We start from the raw sequence: 24,443 nt of genomic DNA, 5'->3' as shown, positions 1-24,443 counted from the left end.
TAAATGTATTTTTAAAAGTCACTACACAGCGAGGTGTGAAAAAACCTGCTCTCAGCTGTTAGCATTAGCATGGAGGCTAGCCACTGGTTGTAGCATTGCAGGGTCAGACAGTTTGAAGCCAGCGACTGAAAATCTACAGAGGGAGACGTGTCAATGTGTGTGTGAGATTAAAAACAGCCATTACAAAGTTAGGTTAACAACATAAACATGGATGTAAAGCAGTGATTCCCATTTAATAATCAATCTGTAGTTAACAAAATAACTTTATCAGGCAGAGTTCCACCTCTTAACAGCATCATTTTCTGAGGTCATACAAACCAATATTATTACTAGATTAAACATTATAGTTATTTTATAATATTCATTCGTGATAACAATAAAATAGGTCAATATAAGCCAATTATTGCAGTAATTATCCTCTTAATCATTACAAAACACCCAGACGTGCTTAGAAAAAAAAAAGTCAGATAATGTGAAAACGATATAGTTTTGAAAAATAATGTGAAATGAGTTTCTTGTCATTCTGCCCAGCAGTAGTTGACACCACGTGCTTGGTATTCTGACCACAAATATGCATGCATTTTCTTTTTTCTACTTTGCAGAATACATACTGTATTTGATAAACAAGTGTAATTTGTTCTTAAAAATGGAAAACATTGGTTAGTATTATTAAGCGACCAGTCTTACTTTCTGTTGTATATCTTAAATGTAGCTGTAATTAAGCAAATTCATATGTTTTTCCTATTACTGAATTTAAGGAATGATTGATAGAATACTACAATATTAGATAACTACAGCCCTAAAAAAGAAGTGCTGCTGGTATTTGAGTTAAAAAAAAACTGCACCCTTGGAAAAAAATAGTAATCGAAACAATAACTTCAAGAAAAACCACAATGACAAAAGCTACCAAAACTGTACAGACATTATATGCTTCACTCTGGGAAAATAGTGCAAAAAAAAAAATAAAAAAAAAATACAATAAATGACTTCCAGTCATTCTTATGCATCTCCACTTCCGATGCAAAATATTCACTAAGAAAACGGAGCAGGTTTCTGCCTTTGTGAACCCACACTATCTAAAGTAGGTTAAGCAAACGTTCCAGTCATTTCAAAAGCCTTGAAAGTCAGAAGAGGACATAAAAAGGAAACACACAGAACAACCCACCAACACTTTATGAGTGGCATCATATCAACACCATAGATTTAACGTGCTCTCTGGAGAGCTCTTTCACCACCACCTGCTCCAAACAGCCACTCACTGCCCCTCACACGTGTAACAACCGTGGGAGGCCGGAAAACAGGTTGAGACGTCCCATCGTCAAAGCTAAGCCATTACAGATGCCGTCAGATCACAAAAGTCACACATGTTTCTCTGCCACTGGCAGGCCCAAGACATCAACTTAATCCCACACCCCACACCCCTATCCTGACACTGCTGTAAATAAAACAGGAGGTGACATAACCACGGTGACTTCAGTCAGCTGAAAGTAGGGTAGAGTGATAGTGGGTCAACACTGTGTAACCACAAAGGTAAAGGTGTTTTTACTTCAGGAAACAATGATGCACAATATAATAAACGGGTATTCCTGGTAACTACGCAAACATAGCCAAACAATTTAACCATTAATAAGTTAATAGTACCACTATGTACATTGTGGTATTTACACATCAATCAGACTGTGGACATTTTCTTATCAAAGCTAGTCTGTTAGACAATGATTAACATGGTTCACATTATGATGGCTAGGCGTTCATGCAGGGGTCAGTACGATATTGGTGAAGATGTTAATGCTAATCCAACTGAAGCGACATCACTACACAAGAACTTGTGGTTTGTTTGGTACGAGATGGCTACTTTCATTTTTTTCTTGTTATGGGTTCGTTGCTCTTATTAAGCTAATTGCAGTTGTTTGGTGAGGCTGAAGGATTTATCGTTTTCTGATCGAAATCGCAATTTCAGACTACGTGATCATGTAATAGCCAAAGATGCGTTTTTTTTGCAGCGTTCCTGACTGACCCAGGATCTGTCAACTATTTTACACATACATGTGGTCTCCCTACCACCTCGCCAAGCCCACCAATCAGAAGCTGCTCGTGGACAGTTCACAATAACCAATATGTAGGGCACTATAATTTCCATGTTAGCGGAATCACAGAATCCACTGTTGAACGCAAAAATGTGAATGAACCGCCATCATCATGATGCAAAGAACGTTTGTTATGGGGAAATGTTTCTCGGGACCCCTCATTCCGGTGCTCCGCCCCTTTAATCAATAAACCTGCTCAGATTCAGTAAACAATTGATCACTGAGGGGAAATTGGGTGACATTAATGCTGCTCTCATTCATCTTTATATGACATAAATAATCCATGTCTGTACAACCTATATCTACCTTTGAATTGTAGATTACACAATATTTTAAATTATTATTTATTTTTTTTTACGTTTAATTATAGTTTTCTTTTTTATTATTATTTATTTAATTTCCTCATCATTTACAAAGTAACATTATATTATTGCATTAGAGTACTGTAATGGCATTTAATGTTTTAATGGTATGATGTTTGTAAATGTTACTGTACATTGTGAATACTACACTGAAACTTAATTTGAAGAAAATTGTGAATCAAATCAAAATTACAATATGTACCAGAAAAATTGTAATTAGATATTTTCCTATAATTGTTCAGCCTTATTGTTTGGGTTATTTTTGTTTTCAATTATCTGTTTAAACCTAGAACACGATCGGCAGGTGATTTTCACCCAAGCAAACGTATTTACATTATTTTCATGAAGTTGTGTTTGTCAAAGTATATTTGGTTACGGGGGTAGCTTCAACATCTTCTGACGTTTCAGAAGGTGTGCATGTTCTCCCACTCCAAAACCCACTTTTTCCTGCAGGCACACGTTCCGAGTGACTTTTACCCGGTATAGTGTCCCATTATTACTTCACTGTATGCACTGACTGCATCTAAAAAAATCAAGTAAGCAAAAATGGTCCTGAAATTTCCATGCTATCTTTATTTAGTCCAATAGCTGTAAATAAATATCATATTTTTATTATAATTACTCATTCATTGGGTATGATATATCAAGTAAAAACCACCCAGCGATAGTGATGGTGTTACTAATTTTAGCGATAGTGTTCTAGGGTTAAGACGTACTTCGTATCATTCATGATTGTGTAACAATTCAGTTTCTTGTGCTTTAAGTTAGAGTGGTGAGGTAGGGATGTATGTTTTACTTTATTTAATATACTGTATGTACTATTTGACTGCATGTGTACTATTTTATGTTCTGGGCCCTAAAAAGAATAGCTGTGGCCATGTTCCATTGCTAATGGGAATGTTAATAACCAATAAACAATTAAGAAAATCTACAAAATATGGAAGTGGTCATTTGGGTTGATTAGTGCATTACTGTCAATTTGTATTTCAAAATATACTGGTAGAAACTATCCTCCGACTTACAGGTACAAACACAGAAGTATAAACAATACAAAGTTTCTATTCAACAAAACTGAAAATAAACCTGGACTGTAGTTTCCTTGAGTGGCAACCTGAAAAAGAATGAATGCAAAGTCCAGATCGAAGCCTACACATAAGTTAATACTGCATACTCCCATTAAAAAACAACAACACATATTTGCAGTGGTATTCATTCAAATCAAAGAATGATTTCTAATATCTGGTGATTTTAAAAGCCTGTGTAACACAAGTCAGTTTTTTTTAGCCAGTAAAACAACTGAAATGTTGTGGCTCAAAGCTTGGGTTTCCATTTAACAGTGAATAAGTGGACTTTAGGTGAAGCCACTCTTCTGTTTTTAGGATTTTGTGTTTTTCTAAAAGCATTAAGTGTGATGTGCTTCAAACCATCGTGGTGATATTAACATGAGAAAGTAAAGAACTGATGAACCGTTTTTCTCTAGCATGGTGATTTTCTGCAGAGCGCCAGTTTTCATGACTGTCAGCAGGTCCTACACACAAAGTCAAATCTCTGATACCATCATCAAAGGACTGTGACAGTAGCAATCCTATAATGGGGCCAGCCATTTATCTGATTTGGACCCAAGAATAAAACTGAATAACAGCACTTTCAGTCAACGCAACTATCTGCCATACGAACGTATGTGAATGAACACGAAGGACAAACAAACTCAGCTGTGTACTTCGGCCACGGTCTTCCCAATTACCAAACAATGCTGGAATAAACGGAACCCCAGACATGACATGGTTAAAAAAAAAAAAAAAACATTTGGCGGCCATGAAATATTTATCAAAAATTATTCCAAACAATTAAACATGAATATTACATCAACTTGTAAGATGCAGCTTGAACATTTCTTTCCAATAATCAGTTAAAAAAAAAAAAGAGTACCACTTCTAAAGCAGCATCTTTTAAAATCCTAATGTGAAGTAAAATGGAAAAATTTTCGGGTCCGGGTAAAACCCGAAAATCCGAGGGTATAAATATGCATATAAACATATTATTGGCATTTTAACCCATATAAACCAAAACTAGTTAAAATTAGACATTTTACTCTTGTAAATGTATAACAAATTACTGGTATTTCATGAACAGCACTTGTGGAATTCTGGGCGATTCATTATAGTTGTACAGGACTTCCAGGAACTCCACATACTCAAAATTGTTATTGCCACGTGTAATAACATGACACGAGCTAAGAAGAGAACTAAATTTAGATTAAAAATAGTTGCAATATTTTGCAGTCTTGTTCCAGGTTCTGCTGTCACAATATTCCCATCCTTGTACTCCCAATGTTTAAATATTGTTTTGTTTTTCAGGTTCATGTTAAATTTTGCAAAAGGGTTACACTTTATTTCTGACTTATTGATTTTTGTTTGGCATGTTTGGCGAAGTATTACCCTTTCTTTCAGGTATTTCATTATGGCAGTGGCTATTCCTACGGTTGCCGTATCAATATATCAACATTCTATCCGTATGTAGCGCTCAGTTTAGGTCACGTGACTAAGACTAAACCCGGCCGACCCTAAAAATTGTTGCAATTTTGGGTTAGGTGTTACGTACCTATACTTTGGTAACAGTACCAATAGCACCGGAAGTTGTCCGTATGGCAACCGTACAAATAGACACTTTCTTCATTTATTTGGGCTTGTATTTGTGATGTTCTGTTTTTGGTTACATTTGGATAATTACATCTATACACTACACTTTGCTCTCCAAGACACTTTGTTGTTATTTCTACTGAGTTTGTTTGTGTTCCAGAACACTGAAACACCATATATATATATATATATATATATATATATACACACATATATATATATACACACATATATATATATATATATATACATACACACATATATATACACATACATATACACATACACACACATATATATATATACACATACACACATATATATATACACATACACATATATATATACACACATACACATATATATATACACACACACACACACTATTTATACGTTATACCCAACCACATGTGCGTCCTGTTCAAAATATAGGTTAATATACCAGTAATATGTTATACATTAGCAGCAGTAAAACGTTCCATTTCCATAATTTTTGGTTTATATGGGGTAATATACCCGTAATGTGTGTTTATATGCATATTTATACCCTCGGAAATCACTCGGAATTCCAGAGGAATTCCGGGTTTTTCCCGGACCAGGATTTTTCAGAGTTAATTCCACTCGCCGGGCTTATCTCTGTGTGTTATATTGTAAAGCCACAGGTCATCACCCTGAAATGGACGACACTACTGATCTACGCCTGTGCTGCGTTCATTGACCCTTGTATTAGCTCCATTAGCCTGTTGGTAGTACGCGCCTTCACCAAACCCGTCAACAGGCAGCACTGAACAAAGCCGGTAACGGGTGAGGAAAGACTCACCCGTTACCGGCCAGTTAAACCTCCACGGTATCTGACATACCTCAAATAATGTTCCCACAGTCGACATGCAACCACGATTCAGCAAACATGCGAGTACCGCGGACGGAGTGGCTTCAAATTCCCGATATTTAATAGTTAGCAAACCGTTAGCTTTGACAGCAGGTGTTACGGATTTACTGGTGCCCCAGCTAGATGATGATGATGGCGGTCGCTGTTAGTAATTTACAGCAGACGAAAATAACTGGATTAGGTTTTTATAATTTAATCTGAACATTTTCGCTTATTTTTCCACCCAAACTAAACTAAGATTTGAGAGCGTGTTGTTAGTGACTAACTAACAACAAGATATATTCGCATATGTCAACATAATATAGAAACCCATTCCAGCCAGTTTAACAAAAAAGAAAAACTAGGAAAAGTCAAATATTAATGATCATAATTCTTAAGTCATAAAAATTAAATACGTTATGAGATACTTAGTCATAATTATGAGATGCTAAGTACAATGCTATAGTACATCATAATTATGACTTAGTACCTCATAATAGCTCATAATTATGACAAAATTTGTATTATTTTACTTTTCCTAGTTTTTTGTTTGTTTTACTGGGGCTTCGATAATGATAATGATAATAATTATTATTTTTTAAATCCTGATGGTAAAAAAAAAAAAAACTAGAAAAAGTGAAATAAATTAAAACATGTTGTTATAGATAGTATCTCATAATTGTGAGATGCTACATCACAATTAGCAGATACTGTGTCATAATTATTATAGTATCAGATAAAATCCGATTTTTAGTTTTTTTTTAATTCAATTTTTTTTATCAAACCACTTTTTACAGCATACAAATCCATTATGCTATATTTAGGGTTTTCGTTGCTTTAATTTGATTAATAAAAACAAATTGAGAGATTACAATGTCATTGTTTAATTGTAAACCTATCAAGAAAGTTGGAAAAAATTACCAAGAATAAATGTGTTATACTTTTGTCCCTAAAATAAAACCTAGTTTGACACAAATGGTGTTTGCCCCGTGGTTTTTGGAAACTATGGAAGCGGGTCATCATTCAGCAGGGAAACCAACAGGTTTACAACACCGGCTGATAGACTAGCACCACTGAGCTAGCTAATTGTCCCCTCCCAGCTCCCTCCAAACCATTATTACCCCCACATCAAACCTTCATCCTCCCCCCGCTAGGTAAGCGACAGTGTGCCCTCCAGTCATTAGGGAAAGTTTACCTGTGTTTTTTTAGTGTGTTAACACGTCAAAGGATACTGAGGCTGCAGGACGGCGCCGGGCTGGGGAGCTGTCGGGGCTCCCGGCGGCAGAGACACGGAGGTCAGGGTAGCCCGCAGCTGGCTCGACGGTGAAGGGCCACTTCCAGGTCCGCTGGCTGCTACAGCGGCGGGCTTGTGCACCACTTTCGGTGGCAAACTCATGGCCGAAAAAAAAAATCGACAAAAATTAAAAAACACTTGAATAAATACTAATGAAAACGATGCCTACTAGCGTGCATGCATTGAGGAGCAGGCGCAGCAGATTCTCGAAGCAAGGCCGCGGATCCCTTCACAGAAGTGGGATAACGAAGCTCTAACAGCAACACAAGCGGCTTCTTTTTCATGGAAAGTCACCGTTCGGATCAGCGGTGCTGTTCATGGGGACGGTGGGAGGTTAGCCTCCCCTCGTCCGTCCGGAACCTCTGCGGAACCGGCCTGGTTCACCTTTCCAAACAAAAAAATATTCACCGCGTTGTCGGACCTCCCTCAGCGATTCACCGTCTCTTCTCTGCAACTGTGTTTTCTATCATTTTTTCCTCACTGAGATGAGAGACTTCGCCAACATGGCGTTGCGGCCGCTTCCAGCAGTCCGGGCAGGACAGAGGGTTCGGTAACTCTCGGCCAGTTACGGAATCACTCGGCTAATCAACCAACCCTCAAACAAACACAAGCAAGAGTAGCATTTTGTGCTCAGAATGCTACAAAATACACACGAACCCTGAATAAAACTAACTTTAATAATAATAACATTCATCAACATAATATTACAAAACATAATAAAATAAACATAAAGAAACAAACATACAATCATCAGTATTATTATTTTTTATATATATAAAAAAAAAATTAAAAAAAAAATAAATAAATAAAAGGTTTATAAAGTACAGACACACTATCTTCCACTTTCAACAAATCAAAGCATACAATTTGAATCAAAAGTTTTGATACACAAAATCTAAGATTTTTCGACTATGTTCTGTACAGTAAGATAACCGATAATGAACTGCTGAAACATCGTCGCCATCTACTGTTTTCCTTGCACTCCTGCATCTAAAAATGAAGAGTTTTCAATGTGTTTTAATGGTAATATAAGAAGAAAAAAAAAATGTATGCACAAATTTGCAGTCAAAAATAAATCCAAGACAATCTGGCTTATCCTGATACAATAACTGAAGATAAATTAGCTTTTTAATTCAGAGTACGCCTATAATCAGGGCAAAGAAGACACATAAACAATTTTTCCCAGGCACATTACTCAGATTTACAAATCTCAATAAATCCAAAGTCCAGATTTTGGAACGTTTTCATTTAAGAAAAAATCAAGCTCTGGAAAAACACAAACCGAAATGAACATGAATATAGTGAAGTAACTCCTAAAGGTGGGACGATTTATCGTGCAACATTTAGTCCTACGAGTGGCATACTACACAGCAAATTGTTATGGTTTGTTTTTATTTATTCATTTGAAATTTATATTGAGTTGAAAAGGTCATACCCAGTGTAGGTATCCAAGTATGTCCAGATGCGGTTATTTATTTTTTTTCCCCTTCCAAACAAGCTCATTATCCCCATCATATTGCATCCTTTTATTTATCTTCTAGTTTATTAGATCCAAATTAAGTTAAACAATAAGACTCCAATAAAAATCTGGGTAATTTCAACAAACTTACAGAACATCACACGCGCTTCGGTGTCAAAAAACTGTTCTGTGATTATTCAGTGGGAACACTGTAAAGCTTTAGTTTGATTAGATAAAAACTTTTTGAGATATCGTCAATGCCCACCAAAAAAAAGAAAAGAAAAATTGTAGAACATGAGAAATTTGTTTTCAAAAATATATGCAACTGATGCAATGGTTATTATATTTTTATGTTACTAGTGAAAAACTAATAAAGAATACATTATAGACACAGAGGCAAGCTACAATGGCGTCATGTAAAGGATTTTGGTGAAATTAGCCAAAGTTAAAGTCCAAAATAAAAAATGAAGAAGTAACATTCAGAAAAATGTTTTATATCCCAAGAAAGAGTATCTTTATACTAAAATTAAAACAGCAATCTGATTTTTGCGTCTTCTTTTATTCCTACATGCAGTTTGTTATGGACCAATGAAAAGTTTAAAAGAAATATTTTCCAGATTTCAGAAGACTTTCACCCAATAACTGATGCATGTATGTGACTAATCATTAGTGATGTGAACAGTCTGTGTAAATAGCTCAAATCTGATCACATTACAGGGAGCTGAGACTTATGCTAAGTTGTTTACTGAAGGCCCAAACATGTTCCAGACCCAAACCCCAACAAACTTTTTTCCAATTTTGAGGGGCTGACATGTCCACCAGACAGGATGTATAGCAGATGTTTTTGTATATTCCGCGAGAGTAGGTGGAGCTGTGTTACTTTACCAAATTTCAGTTTCCTATGTGAAGCTGAACATGGAAGAAAAATAAGGATCACATACCCCTCCTCACTAAATTGTCCATATCTCAAAAAGTATTCATCTGATCAAACTAAAAATCTACAGTGTGCTTATTGAATAATCACGTAACAATTGATAAAAATTTCACAATTTTTTGAGACCGAAGTGCGTGGGCCATTTGTTGACATGACATGGTTTTGCATGTGTTGTTTACAGAAACGATTGTGATATACAGTACAAAATGCTACTTTTTTTGAAGCACAAAAGTAATAAAGTTTGCACTCTAAACATTGCTTTGCAATATGCTGTAACTTATTTAATACACAATTAATAATAAAAAAAAGGTAGCAGAATATAAGATCACAAGTCATCTTTACTGAGATTTATCCTTTTAGTTATGATACTGTTGCAAGAATTTCATCTATGTCCACTCCAAGACATGTTTTGATCGCCACTCTTAAGTCCAATAGGTATCAAATCCAGGAACGTAACTAGATATTGACTTTTATTGTTTAAATATTTAAGACATGGAATAGTTTGGATGTTTAGTCTTCTCAGAGAAAAAAAATAAATCTACATGCAGATACTGTAGATGTTTAACAATAACACAACGCGTCATTTAAGGTGGAGTTGACCTCCATTCCCTTCATGGTAGTTGCACCAGGAATCAAAAGCAAACAACAAAATGGTTTCTGTTGCAGCAATAAAAACTGTAAACTTCAAAATTTAAAAGTTGGTTTTATTACACAAAATAATTTGTGACTTTCACACACAAACATTTTTTTTAAATTTTTTTGTGTATCGTTGCCTTCCAGACACAGTTAAATTCTGAATAAAATATTCACAAATCAGATCAACAAATTTGTAACCATAGCTTAAAAATTCCTGCCTGTTGAAACCATCTTAACTAACACAACCTGTAAAAAAAACAACACAAGTCACACTTTAAATAGTCTGTGATCAAACCCACCCAAAGCACAATAACAGTAAGAAATAGAAACATGTTCTGCTCATGTATTCCTTCACATATCAATCAAGCAGCGACCAATATAAGGATAAGGATTCCCTCTATTTATGACCATCTGTTGCATTTCCAGTGTTCAAAAACTACATGTAGACTGAACTTTAATTTGAAAAGTTCGTGTTTGTGATTCTCCACGAAGACCCTGCACAGTTTGCATAGCGAAGCAGCTTGAAAGCTTTAAGTGGCAAAACGGTAAGAGTTTCAGTGGTTGTGAAGATCAGATGTGTATCCCATCCTCTCGTGTCCTCTCCACGGCTGAGTGTCCATTTCACTCATTTTCTGTAACGCAGCATCACCAGAGCTCGCATTTATGTTTGGGGTTCATCGCAGTGTCTGACTTGCAGTTAAAGTGCTTTGAGAATTCGTGTGAATTAGATACGGTCCCTATGACTCGAAACCTGGATGGACTGTGTGGGTCTGTCATCACCCCCTCGTGGGAGCTCTCAGGAGTGCGGACTGAGCACCAGACCTGAAATACAAAACAGGAAATCAAGCTGTGGAACTTCAAAAAGAAAATGTCACAACATATTTTAGAGAGTTATGTGAAGCAGTAGAAATACGTTTTTGTTCTTTGTTAAATATTGTACTGTGTATGAAAGAAAGTACGTGTATATGTGCATATATTTATATTTTCACATTATTTGAAAAAAGGCAACTCAAATGTACTTGTTGAAGACTTGCAGTTCTTTGGCGTGTGTTATGGAAAAAGGTAACTTGAATGTTGTCATAAGCATATTGTTATATATTTTTAAATTGTGATTTATGTTTGAATATTTTTGTTAGACTGAAACAAACTAATTAACAAACTGATAAACTGAAACTTCAACCATCACCTTAAATTACTAATAATAATAATAAAAAAAAAACTGATTAGAATTAAATTTTAATTTTAAATCTATTTTTTACATTTTGCATCATCTTTTTCAAATGAAAACACCACACACAATCCTGAACCACTGTATTCTATACTTCCACTTTCTCAAATATAAATCTAGTTCACATAAAATGCAACATAAAAATATCTGAGCTGGCAAATCTCGTCACTTTGCAATGTGCACTAATCCTGGCTACTCTGTATTTATTGAAGTTTATTATCACAAACATGATTAAAAAAACAAATTTTAGAGAAAAAGACGTCTCTGGGGTCACCAGAAATCTGTGATATAAAAATGGGGCCACGACACAAAAAAGGATTGGGAATGACTGCTCTAAGGTGGAAGAGATACATGAAAAAATGAAGTTTAGAAGGAGCTCTGAAAAAAAAAAAGGTTGTTACAGAATAATTAACAAAAAAGAATAAAGAAATGATGTTTTTAAAAATCCCAAACCAATTGAAAAATAGACAAAATCATCAACAACCACAGGAAAATGGAAACTTATATATTTAGTTTATTGAATAAACTGGGATTAATGAAGTAAATTTGTGATTCTATGCAAACAAAACTACACCTACCACATGGTGTTAAGTGTGCGTACCAGAAAACAAAGGAAGACACATAGGGCCTGTACTACAAAGCTGGATAAGTATATCCAGGATATCTCTTTGTTAGCGGGCTTCACCTAGCCAAACAGAACAGCTGTACTACGAAGCAGGATATAAATACATTCACTTAAGCGAGGTGATTTCAGCCTGGCTATGTGCACACTACAGTGACAGAGGTGGAGATTGCAGTGTCAGACCAATCACAAACACGGAGAAACTATGTAGAACAATTATGTCACAAATTAGGAACAATTCTTTCAAAATATGAAGAATTAAAATCTATAATTCACACCAAAAACAACACTATTGCTGCAGAAAAAGCAGGTTGAAACGAACACAGGCAGGAAGCTGCTGACACTGTTAATGCGTAAAAGCGTGAGATTATAGAATATTAATCCATGGGATGATAAACGGACAGCGCTCTGATCAGTTCCACTTTATTAAGGCAAAGACGTGTTTCTATTCATGTCGTCCTCAATTTATCACACACACACACACTGGGATGAGAGCGCATTGTTTCACTGCAGTATGTTCCTGCTGAAGCTGACAGCATCACTATAGCGTATGTATGAATAAAAGAATGAATGAGTTCAATCCTCCGCTATCAGTGCCCAATCCTTTCAGAACCTTTTAATGCATGCGCAAAATGCGTCTACATTTTATGGAGGCTCGTGTACTATTTAAAAGACTGAAAACCTGCTATTAAAAATAATTTGTTTGTGCATTCTAAACCTGCTGCCAAGATTTCCCAAATTATTGGAAATGTATGTTTTAAGTGAATTCCGATTTATTTTGTTTTTTTATTTTATTTTCTGTTTTTTTTTTTTTTTTTAATAGTAATGTTGTGTATTGTGTTTGATCCGTTTTTGTATACAGTAGGCTCTCGTTTATCGCGGGGATTACGTTTAAAAAATAACCCGCAATAGGCGATGTCTGCTTTATTTATTTTTTACGATTATTACACGTTTTAAGGCTGTAAAACTCCTCAACACACACTTTATACACTTTTCTCAGACAGTAATTAACATTTCTCTCTTGTTTAAACACTGTCAAAGTTCAAACCTTCAGATTTTAAAACATAAACCTGTTTTCAATCAGAGACACACTGCTAGTGATCAGACATTGATACCGAACGCATTCAGAGTCTTTGTTGACAACACGGACACCGGTCTGTTCACCCATTCAACCATGGAGTAGAAGCTGTGTGTGACCACCTGGAGCTGTATGACACGGCCTTTCTAACCAGGACCGGACTAGGAAGGACTAGGCGTGGAGGAGAGTCAGGGAGGAGGTGGTAGTAGCAGGTAAAAGTTCTCTCTCTAGCACTGAGCTAGGATAGCATTAGCTGCTAATCACACCGGTTTTTTATTATTATGAGAGGAGAGCAGCTCCTTGCTTCAGCAGGCAGTGAAACTCACCGAGTTGGATGTGTTGCTGGTGGGTGAACGCAGCATTAGCCAATCAGGACGCAGAACACAATGCACGTTCATACGCTGTAAAAAAATGCATCCAAAATTGCACTGTAAAAAAAATCCGCGAAACACAGAGGCCGCGAGCGGTGAACCGCGATATCACGAGGGACGACTGTATATCGTCTTGCGGTGGTTTTTCTTTTTCACTTTTTTTAAATTTAAATAACAATTAAAAACTTTACAAAAACAGTCACATATTTACATGTGTACTATTAAAATCTTTAACGAATGTCGTATAGTTGGTTTACATTAAAATATCATGTCCTAGGTATAAATGTAAATCTATACCTTTCCTAAAGGACGTCATCAGTAAATGAAAGGATTTCATTTATCCATTAATTATCTTTCTTTCCTAAACACAGCTATCAGATCTGGACCAACCAGGATCTTCTAAAAATAGGCCGCTCAATTTACCTACTCCCGACCAGGTGAGTCGTTCAGCCCAAGTTACCATGGTGATTTAGCCTCGTAAGAAGCTAGCCACCGTCGTAGTACAGGACACACAGAATAAATCCCGGAAATTAGCGTGATAAGAAGAAATCCAGCTTCTTAATACAGGCCCATAATGGACATAATTTTGTAAATATTTTTACAGAAAACAAATAGAACAGACACCAACCTGAGCAAACCCCACAAAAAACAGCTGATGGTTGGTCATTCCCAGAGCAGGCAGCGTGGGCTCTTCTCCATTCTTTTCGATCCAGTTCACATACGCCTACAAATTAAGAAAATATCATGTTACACACACACACACACACACACACTCACACTTTTTCAGTTATTCACCTCCACACAGACTTGTCTGCTGCTATCTACTGTAGGATCAGTCAATTAAAACTGACTGACTTCAGCGTTACTTCTAAACGTTTGCTTCTGAGCTTCGCAACTTTTGACCTTTCATTACATGGAAAGAATGTGTGCATGTGATGAAGAAACCAGAGGCGGAGAACACCACTCGTAGCCACCTGTTACATTTCCAGAGTTAACTGTGAACCACGCAACTTTTTCCAACACAGATTAATAGACACGGCTGGCAGACGAACAAACTAGCACCCCAATCGATGCCAAGTCAACACGATGGTTTCCTGGACTTGAAAACACACAGCGCGATGCAATGACTATTTTCTACACAGTAAACAGGAAAAGCTCCAGGCTTTCCACGATGAATTAATTCTATCTCTCTCTCTTAAATTTGAAAGCTCTTTCTTCAAAATACATCCTCTCAGATGTCAGACCTTGTAAGCAGCTTTGAGTCCTCCGTTGTCTGCAATGTTCTCTCCGAGGGTGTGTTTCCCATTTAACGGCTCCTTGTTGATGCTGTAATTTCCGTATTGCTCCACCATGCACTGAGTCTGCTTTTTGAAGGCCTCAACAGAGGAGTTCTTCCACCAGGGGCGCAGGTTTCCATCTTTGTCATATTCCCTTCCTTTAAACACAAGGCAAGGCAAATTCATTTGTATAGCACATTTCATACACAAGGCCATTCAATGTGCTTTACATGCGACCGTGGGTCAGGTGGTAGAGGGTCGTCTTCTGATTGAGAGGTTGGGAGTTCGATCCCAGTACCTGACTATGTGTCGAAGTGTTCTGAGCTAGGATAGCATTAGCTGCTAATCACACTGGCTTTTTATTATTATGAGAGGAGAGCAGCTCCTCGCTTCAGCAGGCAGTGAAACTCACCGAGTTGGATGTGTCGCTGGTGGATGAACGCAGCATTAGCCAATCAGGACGCAGAACACAATGATTGAGAGATTTTAAGAATGTTTATATGAGATATTTCATAGACAGATTGTTAAAATGCATAAAGGTGATTGAATTGAGTCAACACTAACTTCAGACTTTTTTAAGTCTGTTATGAGGACAGAAATTATTTTTTAAACCTTATTGACAATAACTTATTTATTCATTATATTGTATTTTGCCATTACAAGGTCGATTTAAGAAAACGTAGAGTACTGTGAATATGCCGAGGTGTCCTCTTTTTTAGAAATCAAAATATGGTCACCCTATGTAAGTCTCATGAGACACTTTTAATTCATATTAAAATAGTAAACAAAATAAAAGCTAATATCTGGTGGTTAATTTAAGTGTTACAAGTTTGGTAAATGTATTTGTATGTTCTTCTTTTTTACCAACCTTGGTCATCGAAGGCATGAGTCAATTCATGGCCCATCACAACTCCAATCCCACCAAAGTTCAGAGCACTGCAAAAGATGATAATGTACCAGCATTAAATCAATGAGGTAACAGAAAACTTGTAACACTGTTGCAATATTTCATCATATTTTTAGGGATGTCCTGACACAACTTTTTCAATTACGACACGATACCGATACTGCAGCCTTGCGCGTTGGCCGATAATAAATCGATACAATATCAGCACTAATCATACATACCTATTAGGGATGTAACGATTAATCGTAAGGAAGTTAAAAATTGATTCTGTGAAAATTGAATCGCAGTACCTTTTTTAACCAGCAGAAGTGTTGGCGGCGGGCGGAATCTGCTAATACTTTCTTTCTGGCCGCCTTCTACTTTTAAACATGTTCATGAATGATTCCTTACCCCTTTAGCACTGAAAAAAAATATCTGTAATATTACGTGAATATCTGTTAAAGTCATGTTTTTCTATTAGCTCTGTCTGCTAGCATAGCATCTCTTCTTCACTGCAAGATATCTGCATGCCAACCGACCACTGGGTTACCAGCGCCCTCTGCTGGTCCAAACAAATATCTGACCTAAATACAGTGAAATTACTTCTTTTTTTTTTAAGTCCAATTGTTAAGGCACAAAATACATTTTCAGTTGCACTTTCAAAAAGAAAAATAACTATTATGCAGTTTTGCATTGCTTACTATAGAACCAGAATTTAAATTAATAGGCTTCTTCTTCATTTGTATTATTCCTTTATTTATTTCATTCAAGATTTATTTTTAGTTAAATTGCATTGTTTTGAATAGTTTATCAAGGGATTCTTTTGACAATGAAGAATAAAAGGAAAACAGTATAGTTTTTTTCCCCAAAAAATAAAGGAATATTTTTCAGTCATTTTTCTACAGTCCCATTTTGTAAAATAAATCGTGAGAGAATCGTATTGTGAACCCAGTATCGTGAATCGAATCGTATCGGGAGTTGAGTGAATCATTACATCCCTAATACCTATACTTTCATTTTATTATTTATTAGTGTGAAACGTTATGAAATTGACATGACAAGACGGTACAACTATTTGCAGCGGCTTAAGGCTCTCCCTTCAGGTGCTTCTTTTTGCTGCTACTGTACATACTAGTATTTTATATATATTTATGCCCATCACCTATTTATTATACACTTTTGTCTTGTACAGTTTTGCATATTCACCTGCAATGAAGGGGACTGCACACCAAATTCCGTTGTACTTTTTTTAAATAATGAAAATAAATAGAATCTAAAACTAAATTAAAAGGATTGATCAAGTGATATTACTTAAACAGAAAACAATAGCCAGCAACAGCAGGTATGATAAAAACTAACAAATTTATTAAAAACCAATTGGTTACATACATTTTAACCTTAATATTCTACAATTATAGAATAGATTAAAAAAAATTAAAACTATGAAAAATACTCTAAATAAATCATACAAACCCCCCCCAAAAAGTTAAACATAAACATAATTTTAACTACAAGTGAATAAAAATAAAAACAAATTATGTATTTGTATTGGAGATTTTAGATGTAGGCATATACAATCCATTACTAACTTTTTGTTGAAATCAATATCGGATTGGGACACCCTTAGTTATATCTTCAACCAGTGTTTTTCGTCCAACTTCCACGCACATTCACTACATTCACTTTGACATCATAGAGCTGCAGTCTGTTCCTGTGAACACACAGCTGTGTTTATTTGGTGGGATGAAGTGTGGGGAGCATACTTTGGCCAGGAGCGACTGTAGAATGGAGTTTGAAGGATTCCTGCTGGCAGCACCATCTCGTTCTTTGTTGGGTTGTAGTAGGCATTTACGGTTGGAGGTGTCATGCTCCACCTGCAAGACAAAAAGAACAGAGGCATCAATGCAGCATCAACACTGAATGCAGCGCCTGCTGAATAAATGAGATGAAGGCTTGGGAAAACGAATGTAATCCATCCCCCCCACCCTTTTGTGTAATTGACAGGGGCCTGGGAATGTCAGAAAGAGGAAATGCATTCCCATCAGAGGGTGCCACCTCCTCTGAGAGGAAACTCACTGGTTTCTGTTGGGGGCTTTCCTCAGCTGGTCTGCTGTCACTCGTGCTGAGAAGTTGTAGTACTGCATGACATTTTGGAAGTAAAGATCTGAGACCACCATAAACTAAAAGAGAGAAACCAATGAAATCCTGTTTTATTAGAGCTTCATTACACAGTGTGAGTTAGAGAGGAGATGACAACACAGTTTCAGATTTACCTACTTCATTGAACACGTTGTCCAGTTTTGTAGAGTTCATGATAAACTCTGGATAGCCGACCATGTTGTATAATGCGTCTGCCTTTTAGAGAAGGACACAGAAATTGTAAAACACCTATTTTCACACCGGGGGGTATTGCACAAAACCAGGATAGAGGATAAAGCTTGGAAAAATCAGCTTTCCTGGATAAACTTATCCCCAAGTCGGTTAAACGAAAGCCGGCCATGTTTATCCTGGACAAGTAACCATGGTGATTTAGTCTCTACAGCAAACCTGTAACCAAGGTGTTTTAGTCTCTACAGCTAACCCGCGGCAGAGCAGGTTAACAACCAGGATAAAGACAGATGGTTTATTGTTGATATTTTCCTTGTTAAAAAAACACCAACACTGAAAAGTTAAAAAATGACCTTACTCATTATGACTGCAATGTAACTGACAGAAGAGATTATTTTTAAGTGTGTCCTAAAAATAAGAAAAAAGATTACTGTATTGTTGGATCTGAAGGGTTCCACATTATTTTGACTTCACTTTTTAACTTTACAATAACTCTATTCATTTCATTTATTTTTCTGTCAGGCCTGCGGCTATGCTGTAATAGTAATAAATCCTGCTTTTGGAATTGCTGTCAGAGATTTAATTTAGACGGCTTATTGGAGCTTTTTGAAAAAAAAATAAATAAAATGTAGTTATAGATGACAAATCCTTTCTTACAACGTATTTATACGTACTGTATATGTCACATAACATCAGTAACATGCATTCTTCTAATTAGTTTTAATAGTGGTTCAGTGGTAGAGTTCTCACCTCCCTTGCTAGGGACCCGAGTTCAAGTCCTGGCTAATACACTTGACCTTTTTTATGTGAATTTCCCCTCTGGGGGATCAACAATATTCTATGTGAAACTTAAAAAAAGACTCACTCTAATAATCAGTGATTTATACAAGTGATCAGCTCCACCTCCTCTTACTGTAACTGTAGCAGTTCACTTTATTCATTCTACATGTTTGGGCTACAGACGCATTAAGGCGATCAGCTACGTATTGTCTGCCAGTCTTTCTCTCTTTCCTTTTCTGCAGCTCTCCTGTTCCTTTTTTCCGTATCATGTCTTTAATTTATTCATACGTTGTTCGGCAGGTGTAAACAAAGCTGCTCCATACTTTCATCGGTTAAAAAAATAAAATACTTTCATGGTTTCATGAATTCATGGTCTTCTTAAAGGGCCCATGTTAAGCTAAATTGACTTTTCTGTGCTTTAAACATCATAAAGTGCTATTATGGCTTCATACACATGCCCAAAGTGTTTTTTTCATTGATTCCCTCAATCGTTAGTTAGAGGGTGATATTCTCCTTTCTTACTGCAGGGTGAGCACAAACACCTCGCTTCAATTTGATGACGCGTTCCCACTTTGATGACAAATTTGACGCAGCACTGAGCTGGAGAAGCCGTGCCTCCAGGAAGCTCTCTGCCGTGATTGACATGTAAACAGACACGCCCACAATGGTGAGCATTTCAGCATCCTTCGTGCAGTGCTATGTAAACATTTTCTACAGTCTATGTATGTACCGGTGAACGCCCCCACGCTCTGTCTCGTGTTTATAAAGCAGCATGAGCTTGGATACAGAATGGGTGGGAGGAGGGCGGGCCGTCCTCTGGCCCTACGTCACCGTGCGGGGAGGAGGAAGTTAGTGTCCCGTCTATAGACACGCCCACACATGAATATGCATAAGTAGGCCGCAAATCAGCCTGTTTGTGTAGAGTTGCTCAGAAAGTGACTTTTCAGAGGCTAAAACTCTGGAAAACAGGCGAGTTTGGGAAAATAAACCCCAAATACTATGTTTTTGGGGTTCTTAGAACAAATGGAGATGGGTGAAAAATAGCATGACATGGGAAATTTAAGAAAGCCGTGAACACTCACTTATCTCAAACATCCAGAGCCGGCTTCATTAAGCCCAATCTCTTCATCCTGCCTTGGCAAATGTGCAACCAATTTATCCAACCAGACTTTGTCTAACCACGCATTCTCATTTATCCTGAATGTATTTATTCGACTTTTGTACAATAGCCCCGAAGTGGCAGTACTGAGTTTCTAAGCTAATCTAACATAGAAAAAAAGTTTTTAACCCGTGGATGGATTTTATTACACTAAATAGTCTTTCCATTACATCTTTCCATACACTGTAATATGTAATTACAGAACAGCTATGTTTTGACTATGACTATAAGCAACATACATAACACTGCACTGAACAGCAGCAGATTCACTGAGGCACACACACTGAAAGCTGGTTAATCTTCCTCACAACCCTTTGATGTAATAAACCCTGTGTATTCTCCCACATTGCCTTGATCACACTAAATTCTGGTCAATGATGCTAAACTAATACATAAAGATAAATGCATGAAAAGTTAAACAAAAAGGTTTATTAGTCACTGTGGTGTCTGTGTTGTTGTTGTTTCTTTGACGGCCATTGTCGGTCTGTTTTTTTTTTTAAATTAGTGATGTTTAGGGAATAAAAAAAAAGTCACAAAGTTCAGATGTTCAACCAGTAACTAAAAGAGAAGCCCACCTTTTCTTCTGCTGCTTTTTTAGTGTCAGAGTCCATCCACTTGTTGGACTTCAGACTATCCTTGAACGCCCATTTAATCTCTTCAACCATATCTTCAGCCTGAAAAGAGCAGTAACACTTAAACCACACAAGCTGTCACATCACATCACATCACATCATCAAATAAAGTACTTTCTGATTCTGATCAGGTCAAGCCTGCAGTGTGAGGAAAACCTTGATGCACTCACAGAAACTTTGCTGTCATCCGCAAAGGTGGCTTTAACAAACATGGCTCCAAGAGCAAAGCCCAGGGCGCTGTCTGTGTCGCTGACGCACAGCTTCCACCGAGGAGTGCAACTCTGAAAATACAGAAAACAATAAACCACGCTGATAAATGTCCTGTTCAACAGCTTTGTGTTGTTGATTCCCACTTTTTCACATTTAATCATTGCCTTCCTTTATTTATTTAAATAAATGTGGATAAATTAGACTTGCTGGAATCTGTTATGGTTGTGTGTGTGAATGACAATAACAACTAGAATATTTGCATTTGCAAGTGAGGATGCAGGTGCTGGCCTGCGTCGTCAAACACTGCATTCTAGCATTAGCTTAGCATTAGCCTAGCATAAACATTAGCTTAGCATTAGCATTAACCTTAAATTGTCATTAGTTAGCATTGCCATTAGCTAGCATTAACATTATTATTACCATTAACATCAAATTAGTGTCAGTGCCCAATTCTTTCACAGGTCGGCCTATTTTACGGCAGTTTGTGTACAATTTAAAACGCTATTTAAAAATTATTATAAATGTATGTTTTGAGTCAATTAGCATTAGCTAGCATTGGCATAGCATTAGCATAGCATTAACTTAGCAAATGAACCCGCTGTGAAAAAATGCAGAAGATATGATGAAAATTGTTTAAACAGGTTGAAGGATGTGAAACAATCTAAATAAAGTTGAAAAAAGCTGAATGAAGTTAAAAAAAGTTGTAAAAGGTTGAAAGTATAAGCTGAAAATGAACAGAGAGCTGACCATGTTAAAGGTTGAATGGTTAAAAAATGGCTAAACAGCTGAAGTTCCTGCATCCTCACTAATAACTAGCCATGCTGAAACCACAGGGGAAAGTAATAAAGAAATATTACATGCAAAAATAAAACACCAGCAGCCTTTCTCATCACCAAACTCATTCTTACAAACTAATTAAAATAGCACCCTAATAATGTTGATATCATGGCTAAAAGTTTAAAGAATTTCTAATAAAACAATGAATGTGAACAGGATGGGTGGACAGCGCACTTTTCTCTTAATTAATGTTAAAATAAAATCCTAAACTGCCTCTAAGTCAGATCAAACATCAAAATTCAAACTTTTTTCAGCTCATAATAACTAAACTCATTTGAAATCAAATAAATGTAACATTCACTAAGTTTTTTTTTACAGGGGTTTACAGTTGATTCACAGTACATTTCTTATCAGGTGAAAGGAAACACACACGGAGTTAAATGTGGGTTAGAAACAACAAGGTCACAGTGAGGAAACATGGTTGTTTCTGAGTGGGTAAAGCCGACAGATCTACTCAGACTGACAGACAGTTACTGATGGAAACAGACACACAGCTGCACTCTAACAAAGAGCAGAGACACAGAGACACACAGGGGACGTTTGGGTTTGTTATTCCAGCTTGACCTGCAGTGAAAAACAAGGCAGAAGAGAGAGGATCTCCCTCAGATAAGAGCGGGAGTCATGAGAGCCTTTGGTTTGCCACTGACATGGATGGAGGCATAACTTAGGAGGTGATTGAAACTACATACATTTTGTCTATTTGTGAGTGCGTAACCAGTATTTATTACATAACTTGTGTTAAAGTTGGGTGAAACAGTATAGATAGTGGATGGAAAAGAGTTCACAATGTGATGCAATAGTCGATAATATGCTCAACATGACAATATGAGAAAATATTTTGGGAAAGGAAAAAAGACCAAAAATAACAATGCTTTTATTTGAAATTAACTCTTAAAGGGTACTTGTAGTGGAAATGTACATAACAAAAAAAAAGTTTAATGTATTACCAATACACACATTTTTTTAAATAAAAAAAACACATTAAAATGACTTTTTAGAACGATTTTATACCTTGGGATATAAACTATGGAGAGCCGCCATTTTGGTCAGGATATATATCTAAAAAGTCCTTTTAATATGTGTTTAAACACATTTTTTGTTATATACATTTCCACTGCAGGCACTTTTTAACAAACATTCTTACATTTGTACTCTGGGTAACCTTTTCTACTTAATAGGAACACAGAAAATACAAAAAGACACTCATCAACATCCCCCGCCAAATTGGTTCTCATTATAACTCACAACCTTTTCCTAAATGTCCTAAATCTAAGAACTTAGATCTAAACATAAGAAAATATTACCACATCAGAATATAAAATTACTATCTATCTTAAACGGTTTCTAAGAAAAGCTGTCTCCTTTGAAGTTACCTTGAACATAGAAAAGAAAAACGGAACAAGAGCAATAAATAATTGCGCACTTCTTATTTTCAAACTCCACCAAGGTACTGATACCCTGAAACCACAAACCAAATTTGGTTATCCTATCTTAAACTGTTTCTGAGAAAAGCTGTCTCCTTTGAAGATACCTCGAACAAAGTAAAAAAATGGAACAAGGGCAATAACTCTGGAGAAAATAATTGCGCGCTTCTCATTTTCAAACTCCATCAAAGTATTGATACCCTGAAGCCACACACCGAATTTGGTTATCCTATGTTAAACTGTTTCTGAGAAAAGCTGTCCCCTTTAACTCGGACGGACGTACACACGAACGGCCGCAAGGACGGATGGAGCTCAAACCTATATCCCCCTCCCACATTGTGGCGGGGGACAAACATAAATATAGAATATTTTTTTCCTCTTTAAAGTGTAAAAACTCCCACTCTGCAAATAAAGAGGAAAAACAGAGACTGAACTCATAGCAGTCAAAAATGAAAACCAAAACATGTCATCAATCATGACATCCTACAGAAAAATATTCCATCCGTGCATGAACTTTATAAAACAAGTTTTCAAAATATCAAACTAAAACAGTCTACATTTTTTTGGTTGTTTTCCAGCCTAAAGCCAAACACAATATAAAATTAAACAACTGCCCAGTTGATTTCGTAATAAACGCTTGTGTTTTAAACTCTTTTCCTAGTTTTGTTTCTCACTTTGTCCTCAGTGTGTCTTTGTGCAGTTTGTTCCCCTTTGTTTGTTCTCTGGAGACAAGTTCCTGCTCCTAATGTTATGTAACGTGGTAAATTTTCTTTCTGGCGTCAAAAATGTGTCGGTATAAACAAATCTGTCGGCTATGTCAGAGCGAGGGAAATAAAACCGTGTGCGACTGTTTCTCTTCATCTTTACTGCTGCTGCTGCATTGGTGTCACTTTATCATGAAGTGTTTTCTTTCATTTGAGCAAAAACATCAGCTGATTGGCTGAGGCAGCCAAACAAGGTCCAGAATTTGTGTCTGACGTCAAAAGTGTAGAATGATTGATCTCTGTATTGAAATGTAATCATTGTGACTGTAAAGCGACCAATAAACCATCTCTTACCTTCTTGGTTCCATACATGACTTCAAGGAAACGCTGCTCCACATCCTGAAATCTTTGGTCCAAAATGGAAACCATCTTCCTGATGACCTTCATCATCATGTAATTGTTAAGCAAACTAAAAAAAAGAAAAAAAAATGCATTTAGCATTTAGCAACATCTGTTGTCCAGGAAGTTTCCACTGGTTATAAAACGTTTGGAAGCAGGAAGTCGTTGAAAACATGCATGACTGAGGCTCTTCAGGACTGGATGCTTTAAAGCCCAGGAGTATTTCATT

The 24,443-nt window shown here is 36.6% G+C and overlaps 2 protein-coding genes across 13 annotated transcripts in view; both read right to left on the bottom strand.

Moving 5' to 3' along the window:
- eif4g3a (eukaryotic translation initiation factor 4 gamma, 3a) overlaps positions 1 to 7,837 on the bottom strand; it is a 66,448-nt gene extending 58,611 nt beyond the window's left edge. For 7 of the 11 annotated variants that reach the window (XM_028445884.1, XM_028445888.1, XM_028445890.1 and 4 more), the window contains exon 1: positions 7,189 to 7,837. In XM_028445884.1, the coding sequence (XP_028301685.1) occupies positions 7,189 to 7,352 (164 nt within the window). In that variant the 5' untranslated portion in view covers positions 7,353 to 7,837. Of the gene's footprint in view, positions 1 to 5,948; positions 5,996 to 7,188 lie in introns of those variants that run through there. The other 4 variants (XM_028445886.1, XM_028445885.1, XM_028445887.1 and 1 more) reach the window with 2 other exon arrangements.
- Positions 7,838 to 10,329: 2,492 nt separating this feature from the next.
- ece1 (endothelin converting enzyme 1) overlaps positions 10,330 to 24,443 on the bottom strand; it is a 34,897-nt gene continuing 20,783 nt past the window's right edge. Inside the window, exons 9-18 of one of the 2 annotated variants that reach the window (XM_028446422.1) lie at positions 24,170 to 24,284; positions 20,811 to 20,921; positions 20,584 to 20,682; positions 18,019 to 18,096; positions 17,818 to 17,921; positions 17,505 to 17,615; positions 15,724 to 15,791; positions 14,823 to 15,013; positions 14,207 to 14,302; positions 10,330 to 11,101 (exon numbers count right to left, since the gene is read on the bottom strand). In XM_028446422.1, coding sequence (XP_028302223.1) covers positions 10,925 to 11,101; positions 14,207 to 14,302; positions 14,823 to 15,013; positions 15,724 to 15,791; positions 17,505 to 17,615; positions 17,818 to 17,921; positions 18,019 to 18,096; positions 20,584 to 20,682; positions 20,811 to 20,921; positions 24,170 to 24,284 — 1,150 coding nt within the window. In that variant the 3' untranslated portion in view covers positions 10,330 to 10,924. The remainder of the gene's footprint in view (positions 11,102 to 14,206; positions 14,303 to 14,822; positions 15,014 to 15,723; positions 15,792 to 17,504; positions 17,616 to 17,817; positions 17,922 to 18,018; positions 18,097 to 20,583; positions 20,683 to 20,810; positions 20,922 to 24,169; positions 24,285 to 24,443) is intronic. The other variant, XM_028446423.1, reaches the window with a different exon arrangement.

The sequence above is a fragment of the Gouania willdenowi genome, chromosome 5 (assembly GCF_900634775.1).
Source record: "Gouania willdenowi chromosome 5, fGouWil2.1, whole genome shotgun sequence".
Classification (NCBI taxonomy): domain Eukaryota; kingdom Metazoa; phylum Chordata; class Actinopteri; order Blenniiformes; family Gobiesocidae; genus Gouania; species Gouania willdenowi.
Note: the sequence above shows the minus strand (reverse complement) of the source record. Positions and strands in the feature narration are given on the sequence as shown.